Source organism: Dicentrarchus labrax, unplaced genomic scaffold, assembly GCF_905237075.1.
Source record: "Dicentrarchus labrax unplaced genomic scaffold, dlabrax2021, whole genome shotgun sequence".
Taxonomy (NCBI): domain Eukaryota; kingdom Metazoa; phylum Chordata; class Actinopteri; family Moronidae; genus Dicentrarchus; species Dicentrarchus labrax.
The window spans coordinates 4,037,706-4,047,705 of NW_026136723.1; the positions used below are offsets into that span (position 1 = coordinate 4,037,706).

Sequence of the window (10,000 nt, forward strand, 5' to 3'; positions counted from 1 at the left end):
GGACACACAGGAGACATTAACACCCGTAGAAGACATTAACACCCGTAGAAGACATTAACACCTGTAGAAGACACACAGGAGACATTTACACCTGTAGAAGACATTAACACCTGTAGAAGACACACAGGAGACATTTACACCTGTAGAAGACACACAGGAGACATTAACACCCGTAGAAGACATTAACACCTGTAGAAGACACACAGGTGACATTAACACCTGTAGAAGACATTAACACCTGTAGAAGACACACAGGAGACATTTACACCTGTAGAAGACACACAGGAGACATTAACACCTGTAGAAGACACACAGGAGACATTAACACCTGTAGAAGACACACAGGAGACATTAACACCTGTAGAAGACACACAGGAGACATTAACACCTGTAGAAGACATTAACACCTGTAGAAGACACACAGGAGACATTAACACCTGTAGAAGACATTAACACCTGTAGAAGACACACAGGAGACATTAACACGTGTAGAAGACACACAGGTGACATTAACACCTGTAGAAGACACACAGGAGACATTAACACCTGTAGAAGACACACAGGAGACATTAACACCTGTAGAAGACACACAGGAGACATTAACACCTGTAGAAGACATTAACACCTGTAGAAGACACACAGGAGACATTAACACCTGTAGAAGACATTAACACCTGTAGAAGACACACAGGAGACATTAACACCTGTAGAAGACACACAGGAGACATTAACACCTGTAGAAGACACACAGGTGAACGCGTCTCACCATACAGCAGCAGAGCTAGTTGTCTGTCCAGGATCTCGGGCGCTCTGGACAGAATCCGCTCTGTTACCAAGGTAGCACAAGACGCCACCGTCTCTATGGTAACAGGACATGCGAAGGAGGCGGCCCTCTGGAGCTGATGGTGGTCGATGACCTCTACTACCGCCCCCTCCAGGTCACTGTCGGTACTGAAGAACAGGAAATGAGTCATAAGATCAGCAGGCGGTTCATGCAGGACATTGTGGTCCACCAGCGTCAGCACCAGCCTCCTGTCACCATGGAGACGGGCCAGGTCCACCTCGTCTCTGAACACCAGGGTCTCCATGGCGACACCGGCCTCCCTCAGCAGCAGGAGGACGTCGGCTCGCAGGTGGAAGTCGGACCGGGGAATGTTCAGAACCGGGAGAACCGGAGAACCTCCCTGAAGACCCGACGACGTCTGAGAGACAGAGAGAGGACGTCAGACCATCTGTCCATCCTGAGACAAACAACCATCAACCCCCCCGCTCTCACCCGGGACAGGAAGTAGGCCATCGCCAGCGTCGACACCGCAGAGTCCAGGTCACATGACTCACTGCCCAGGACGACGTGGACTCTCTGGTAGCCATGGAAACTGGTCTGGGGGAGGAGAGATTGGTTTAGCACCGGTTTAGTGAAGAACATGACCCTGTCTTTGAGGATGAGTAAACCGTTCTCCTCAGGAACCTTCATCGGGCCCACAGACCTTCATCTTCACTTTAATGACACAATACAAATATTTGGATATTTGATTTTGGTTCTGCGGCGTCTGAAGTTCACTGAGCGCGTGCAGACGGCTGACACATTTAACCTTCGACCTGACGATCCAAACGACCTCCTTAATGAAACGCTCCACACAGAGTTGTTGACCTCTGCTCCACTGCCTGTCTGCCTGCCTGTCTGCCTGCCTGTCTGCCTGCCTGTCGGTCTGTCAATATTTGCTTCCTGCCCTGTGTCCTCAGGTGTCCTCAGGTGACCTCAGGTGACCTCAGGTGACCTCAGGCCCGTCCTGCTGATATCAGAGTGGAGCCACTCTTCCTCACACTGACAGGATGCTGCTTCTGTTAGCGATCGCATTAAAAATAAGTAACTTCTTGTTACATTGTTGGTTGCTTCTGATTGGACGGTGCTACGGAGGATTCGCTCTGAAGTGTTAATATTTATTTGTGTTCAAACTGAATCATCGTCTAATGAACCAGAACAGATCCTTCAAAATAAGAGTCAGTTCGTTCTGTCAGAAATTATCTCTGCAGCTGTGTGTGTGTGTGTGTGTGTGTGTGTGTGTTTGTTTTATTAGATTAGAAATGTCTATTTACACACACACACACACATACACACACACACACACACACACACACACACACACACACACACACAGAGAGAGAGCTTTGTGTTGAAATAAGAAATCGTCTCTCTCACCTTCACTGCAGCGCTGCTCGACACCAGGAAGTCGTTCATCCTGTTTGTTTGTTTGTTTGTTTGTTTGTTTGTTTGTGTTCCTCTGTGATCCGCACACTCACACTCAGATCAGACACTCAGCTGACTGCTGATCTCAGGACAGTATCATCCTCTGTCCTCGGCCTTCAAATCACATTTCAAACAGCAGCACTTCCTCTCTGACCTATCAAAATAAAACCTCTTAAGTCAAACTAAAACGTTTTGCCGACCTTGTTGAGCTAATTTACTTTTTATCTTTAAAAAACTTAAATCTTTGAGTTTTAGAAACATTAATTGAATTTTCATTATTCCTGTTACAGACTTATTTTTACAGTGTTTTACTGAAAGATTTTGATTAATTAGTTTCAACAATTTTTTTAGTTAAATACATTTATCTGGTTTAACAGTGTAAATTGTCATTATTATTAGTTTATTTTAAAACTTAAGAGTTTGACTTGAAGCTTAAACATTTCATGAAATGATGAGTTTACATTTAGTGCGAGGTTCATATTTTAAGAGGGAACTCGTCTCTGATTTTCTGAAATGCTGAAACGAAGGTTTCCTGTACATGAGAGCAGATCAAACTTATAAATATAACATATTTATAATATAAAGATAGTATAAATATAACACATAACGTAAATATAATACAATAAAATTAAATAATAAAGTGTGTTAATGTTAGTGAAGTTACATCCTACTTATTCATATTGATACATATATTATATATTTATAGTTTATACACCCGTAACATAACTTATTTTATTTTATAATACACATTGTGCTTATTATTCATAAGTTATACATTATATTTAAATTTACATTTATATATATCAGCCTTTCTCTCTATACTTCCTTATATATACACTTCTATGCCGACGATACACAATTATATCTCTCCTTCGACACTAATGACATGACATAAACCAATTAAACAACCTTCACTTGTAGATTGTAGATCAATAACTGGATGCCATCCAGAGTCTTACAGTTAAATACTGTATAAATAAATACACTGTAAAAAATACTCGAGAAAACTGTCTTCATTACATTTTTTAGTTTTAAGTCCAACTCAGACTCTTAAGTTTGGAAATAAACTCTTAATAATGATAATTTATCAACTAATAAAGTAAATAAATAATTTACTTTTCTTCTGTAGAAAAACATGAATCATTAGAAACAAAAATATTCTTATTTAAAACAATGTTTAGAAAACTTTAATCATTTAATGTTAATTGAACTAAGTAATTTTCAAACACACAATGAAATTTTGGGTTCATCGCTCACTGTGAACAATTATTGAAATGCAGATTTTCTTGTTTTGTATTTTTAAATTAGAAAAGTAAATTACCTCAACAAAAGATTATAAATCTTCAGCGACACTTTTTTAGTTTTTTTCAAAACTTTAAAGTTTGACTTTTGACTTAAAACTTAAAGAATTGGTGAAGACAGTTGCCTTTTACAATATATTATTATTATTATTTAAATGATATTTATGTTGTACAATTCCCTGTTCAATTATATTTATTTGCACTGCAACTACCTCTTATAGTCTATATAGTATAATGCTCAAACCATGTGTGTATTCAATAATCTATGCAATTATCCATCAAACATATCTGTGTATATAGTAAACAGTGCTTCTATTATATCTTATATTTTGTATATTAGTTAGTATTAGAATTATAAGTAAAAGTAACAGAGGATTGTATTTGACATATTAAAATAACAGTGCATGAAAATAACAGATAAAGACGACTTTATTCAGCATTCATAACAGCTTTTAACAACTTTTACTGTCCACTGCAGCAAAACCTCAAAAAACCCCAAAACATTTTCACTTCTTTAAATAAAATCCATGACGAAGCTGTTGGGTCTTTACGTATGTGGAGGAAATACAGTGTGAATGACACTGTTAAAAAAACAGTAATATTCTGGCAGCTGGAGCACCAAAAAGTAAAATACATTACTGTCTTTTTTAATGTTTAATTAAAGATATTTACAGTGTAAAACAATGATCTATAAATCCAGGTGAACTCTGCTATAATACAATAATCAGACTTACATTTACAGCAGAGTGCTGTTATTATTGGATTGTTATTATTTTAATGTGAATGTTAAAAGTTCTAGAAGTGTAATAAAAGTCATTATCTGTGAGATTACAGTAATTATTGCTGTTTACACTGATAACAACTGTATTTGGACAGTTTACCAATGCTTATACACTGATAAACAACATTTATTCAACTTCCATCATTATACAACATATCTGTCAGTTAATAAACTAATCCTGTAAAATTACACAACTAATACTTTTTACTGTTAATGTCACTGATTTGACATAATCTTATTTTATGTATTAATAGTATTAAACTTGAATGTAACAGTTTAACCTATTAAATAAACTGTAAATATCTGATAAACAATGATAGATTTGCTGAATGTATTTTAATCCTTTAATATAAAAGATGTGTATTTTAACACCAGTTAGTGGACACTGGATAAAGTTCCTAATCTGAGACCTAATTAATATATATTATCTGATCATATTGGTTTTATTGACGTTATAAACCAGTGGAATATTACTGGGACTAACTGGGATTAATGGAGGTTTGTTATCTCACAGATGCAGTGTTTTAGAATACCGCCTGTCCCGGGTGAGCGGGGACTACACTGACCTCAGTCATATCTCAATTCAGAGAGGATCAACATCGAGTGGAGTTACATTTAATCACCTCCTACAGCCGCGAGGGCGGAGTCTGTGCACGTGAATGTGATATAAACGGCAGGACTGAGCGCACCGCCCGTCAGAGATATACCGTAGAACAAATGTAGCGCACCAGACTGTCGAAGCTACAAGCAGAAGGTAAAAGTTTGGGCCATCAGAGCCGATGTGGCCTCTGGCTCCTTATTTAACATCTTAAAGTTTAAAGTCATCAGACGGAAGTTGTCGGTGAGTAACAGTGAAAATGCAACTGATGTAACTGTCTTCTACTGACGCCAGACTCCATTCACATTCCTGCTCTTTCCAGCTGCCTGGAGGAATTCAACTGGGTTGGAATATATTACGGCGTAAATTAGTTAATTTTCTGAACTCTTTGCTTCACATTTTCCATCCGGCTCATTATTTAAACAAAACCACTGACTTGAAGGTTAAAACTTCAACTTGCTATCAGACATAGACAAGCCAAGAGAGTTCATATTTCTTTAAAATGCGAGCTGTTTGGATATAAAATATACGCCGAATTAATCAGCGTCACCTAACGAGGTCGCCATGGTGATAAGTGACGCTGCTGATTATGTTTGATTGTGTTGGTAAGCAAGTTCTTCTTAAATCGCCATATTATTAATGGAGTTTTGCGTGGTCATTGCCGTAAGCTGATTTGGATGGTAAAGTGATGACCCGCCCTCCTCGGCCTCTGATTGGCTGGTACTCGTTGCCTTCATTGGTTGAGTTAAGGTGCGACTGTCAGTATTAGCCAATCAGAGGCCGAGTGGGGCGGGTCATGACATCACCTTCCTGGGAATAAAATATCGTGGAGCTAACGTTAGCTAGCTTGTTCCAGCCGCCCGTAGTGAGGCTGTTCTCAGTGTCAGTTGTTCATTCAGTCCGTCTGTGATTCACCGCGAAAAGAGCTAGCTTGGTGGCTAACGACTAGCTCAGAGACTTTTAAAGTTGACCGGATGTGACGTCGGGTGTTGTTCCTGTGGTGGGCGGGGCCTGTGACGCTCCTGAGTGCCTGTCTGTCGGTAGCGGGGCGAAATGTAAACAGCTAGCATGAGCAGCTAGCATGAGCAGCCACCCTGAGCGCAGTTCACGGACCCGGTGTCGGTGTCGGTGTCGGTAAGCTGGATCTTATTACACCGACTGTTTGTTCCGGTGTGAGCGAGGAGCTCAGTGACGTATCTCCGGCGGTTTGTGAACAGCAGCTAACTAGTTAGCATGAGTTAGCTTGGAGCGCTAACGTCAGGTAGCTAGCTGAGGCAGAAAGCTGCTTAATGCTGAGCTGTCTGTCTGTCAGCTGTCTGTCTGTCAGCTGTCTGTCTGTCAGCTGATAAAGAGAGCAGAAGTACACTCAGTGTAATCACAGTGAGCTTGTTGTCTGGCAGAGGGGCATTGTGGGAAACGGGAGCAGTTGTTGTGCTGCCTGCCGTCTGTCCTCAGGGGCCACCGTCTGTCCTCAGGGACCGCCGTCTGTCCTCAGGGACCGCCGTCTGTCCTCAGGGGCCGCTGTCCTCAGGGGCCGCCGTCTGTCCTCAGGGACCGCCGTCTGTCCTCAGGGGCCGCCGTCTGTCCTCAGGGACCGCCGTCTGTCCTCAGGGCCTGCCGTCTGTCCTCAGGGGCCTCCGTCTGTCCTCAGGGGCCGCCGTCTGTCCTCAGGGACCGCCGTCTGTCCTCAGGGACCGCCGTCTGTCCTCAGGGGCCGCCGTCTGTCCTCAGGGGCCGCCGTCTGTCCTCAGGGCCGCCGTCTGTCCTCAGGGGCTGCCGTCTGTCCTCAGGGGCCGCCGTCTGTCCTCAGGGGCTGCCGTCTGTCCTCAGGGACTGCCGTCTGTCCTGGGCCGCCGTTTACTGTCCAACACTTCAGACAGACACAAGGTGTGGCTGCCTGACTCCTCTGTCCTTTATTACTCAGTACACTGTAACAGGCATGCTGTTCTTTAATGGTTATTCCGTCTTTCCTTCAGGGAGCAAACTGTTATCTTCACGGTTCCTCCGTCTGTTAATCATGTCCTAAAATAATATAAAATCAGTGACATTAACAGTAAAAAGTATTATTTGTGTAATTTTAATGTATTAGTGAGTTAACCGGCCGATCTGTCCTATAATGATGGAAGTAGAATAAATGTCTGTTTATCAGTGTATAAGCATTGGTAAACTGTCCAAATACAGTTGTTATCAGTGTAAACAGCAATAATTACTGTAATCTCACAGATAATGACTTTTATTACACTTCTAGAACTTTTAACATTCACATTAAAATAATAACAATCCAATAATAACAGCACTCTGCTGTCAATGTAAGTGATTATTGTATTATAGCAGAGTTCACCTGGATTTATAGATCATTGTTTACACTGTAACAGAAACTGTATTTATAGTTTATAGTTTTCAGTCTTTTACTGTCAGGGTTTGACATTTTTATCTTTAAAAGTAAACTCAGTGTGTCCTGAATGTGTGCTGAGTGTAAATGTTGTCGTTGTGTCGGCGGTGCACCTGAGGGCACAGAAAGGTAATCAGTCACCTGCTAACAGAGGAAGTCACAGGTGGACGGCGCCGGGGAATCAGGAAGTGGGACCCGTAGCGAATGGCGTCGCTGCTCGTCTGCGTCTTTTAGGTGTTTTATTAATCAGTAAATTTAAAAATGTGTCCTGAGATAACACTACGAGTCCACTTCGTCCCGTCACTGTGGCTGAAGGATCGACTAATGAAACCGGGTGTTTGGGAATAGTGTAGATCCCAAAATACGGAGCACGAGGTTCTCTGAGGTTCTGGGAGGTTCTCTGAGGTTCTCTGAGATTCTGGGAGGTTCTGGGAGGTTCTTGTGATGTGTTTCCTGATGATGTGTATTTGTAGGATTGAGAGGATATTTTGGTCTTTGCTGATGAATCCTTTCTGTCTCCTCAGGTCGGACAGACAGACGGACTTTATCTGACAGTGGCGTCCTCAGCTGCTCGCTCCGCTCACTACTTCCTGTTGGTGGCACAGAAGAAGAAGAGTTAATTCTTTGTGTATATTTGATTCATGACGAGCTGCCACAGACTGTACGTCATGTTCAGACCGATAGGTGCGTTTGTTTTGTGAAACCCTCGGCAGGGTGGAGACAGGCTGACAGAAGGGCGGTTGAAAAGACTCGAGAACGCCGAGGTTCCCCTGGCGGCCATGTTGGGGCCTCAGCTGCTGCCCGTCACCTTCGCCGCCGCGCCTCCGTCTTAAAGCAGCCAACTGTTGTGACGAAGCTGAAACTGAGGCTGCGTTTCTCCCATGAAGGCTTCAGATTCTTGATACATTTTTTCTTGCGGTTGTTATTTGAGTTTAAACGAGTTCGTGTTTGTTCTGTCAGACCTCGTTTCTTCATCCGGTCATGGCGGAGTCCGGCACAGAGCCGGCTGCGGCGGCACACCTGCCGATCGAACGCAGCAAAGAGGAGCCGTCTCTTCCCGCAGAAAGCGTCTCCAAAGAACTCCTCGTAACTGTGGCGACGGAGGGGTCAGGTGCCGAGGCCCCGAGCAGCAACGGCGCCGCCGACAGTCCACTTCCTGCCAAAGTCCCAGATGAGGAGGAGGAGGAGGAGGCCACGCCCACGCCGCCGGAGTCGTCTTCGCTGTCGTCTGAATTTGGAACGGTAACCGCCGTCACCACAGAAGAAGAGTCTCTGTCAGTGGTGCTCAGACACATGAAGACGGGAGGAGAGCGAGGTACGAGTTTAATGTTCGAACTAATGTTACTAACAAAGATTCAGCTAACTCCTGATGCTTGTTGTATTGTTGATTTAAATTTATGTTACAACAAACAAAGTTATTTGTTACAGTCGACAGAAACAGAATCAAACTCATTAAAAGCGTCTCTGTTAGTGTTTCCAACAATCAGCAACTCTGGTTTGGTGGAAATAAATCCTTAATTCACAGACGTAGATGATAAAAACAGCAGTTTCAGTCGGAGCAGACCGGCTATGGAAACAAACCACAGAGAGGCTGCGATACAACACAGGCAGAGGGAGAGAGACACCATGTGACTCTGTATATAGTGAATATAATGTTTAATAACTATTATAACTTCATAGTTAAAGAGATGGACTAATAAACCTACGGAAGCGTATTGCATTCACTTGAAAAACCCCGTTTTTCAGAGTAATTTTTCTTCTGAATTATCGAGATACTTCAAACTCCCGCTAGAACCTCCAACCTGCAAGTAACTCCCATGGACCTATGGTGACTCCTGCCTGCACATACATGCCCCATCTTCAATTATCTACCGTACATTGTTGATCTGAATGGACTTTCCTTCTGAACAACCGCAAAGTCCTCAGGTTCCTGCGTAGAGTCGACCAACTAATGAAAATACCATCTGTATGACTTAAAGACAGGACTATCTCCCAGTGTTTTAAACCCAGATCAAAGTAAAACTTGACTGAACTAAACAAGCCGGTTATGTTTGTTTCCGTTAAATCGAGCTCCCAATAAAGGAATTAATGCTTCTATTGTTTCAAATGCTCTCTAAACTCTGAAAAAAATATTGAGAAAATCAGAAAAAAATTACTCCGAAAAATCAACCATAAAAATAAATTACTCAGAAAAACAAACCAAAAACTAAAATTTCAAGTGAATGCAATACGCTTCCGTATGAACCTTCTTGAACTCTGATAAACTTAAACATGTTTGTCTTCCTGCATAAGAATGTGCCGCAGACAGAGAATGTGAACAATGGAAAGACACACAGAATTATCTGAAACATTTTGACTTGATGACGTCACATCAAACTTTTTCTTTAAAGTTTTATGTTTTAATTTGCAGTCGAGCAAATTAAAGCATAAAAAGAGGGAGATTAAAATCTGAATGAAGCCCATAAAGTAAAAAGCAGAGCTGCATTAAAACAAACCTTCAGAGACACATTTTACTTTAAGTGCTTTTCATAGAAAACTCTAAACTACGAGCTCCGCGGCCGTCTCCAAAACTTAATGGCCCAAAAATGACATGGTTGCCTGGCAACCACTCATCAGATCACAGCTCTTCATTCAGAGGCCGGAGACATTAAAAGTCATCGAGTGGAAGGAAAAGAAGAGA

The 10,000-nt window shown here is 42.1% G+C and overlaps 2 protein-coding genes across 7 annotated transcripts in view; one reads left to right on the forward strand and one right to left on the reverse strand.

Moving 5' to 3' along the window:
- Positions 1 to 2,387, reverse strand: part of LOC127358125 (exopolyphosphatase PRUNE1-like) — a 4,248-nt gene extending 1,861 nt beyond the window's left edge. The window contains exons 1-3 of the mRNA XM_051391023.1: positions 2,201 to 2,387; positions 1,277 to 1,381; positions 767 to 1,202 (exon numbers count right to left, since the gene is read on the reverse strand). Of these exons, the coding sequence (XP_051246983.1) occupies positions 767 to 1,202; positions 1,277 to 1,381; positions 2,201 to 2,239 (580 nt within the window). The 5' untranslated portion in view covers positions 2,240 to 2,387. The remainder of the gene's footprint in view (positions 1 to 766; positions 1,203 to 1,276; positions 1,382 to 2,200) is intronic.
- A 2,639-nt stretch (positions 2,388 to 5,026) lies between these two features.
- mindy1 (MINDY lysine 48 deubiquitinase 1) overlaps positions 5,027 to 10,000 on the forward strand; it is a 20,953-nt gene continuing 15,979 nt past the window's right edge. The window contains exons 1-2 of one of the 6 annotated variants that reach the window (XM_051390760.1): positions 5,027 to 5,171; positions 7,845 to 8,635. In XM_051390760.1, the coding sequence (XP_051246720.1) occupies positions 8,302 to 8,635 (334 nt within the window). In that variant the 5' untranslated portion in view covers positions 5,027 to 5,171; positions 7,845 to 8,301. Of the gene's footprint in view, positions 5,172 to 5,805; positions 6,063 to 7,827; positions 8,636 to 10,000 lie in introns of those variants that run through there. The other 5 variants (XM_051390764.1, XM_051390759.1, XM_051390763.1 and 2 more) reach the window with 5 other exon arrangements.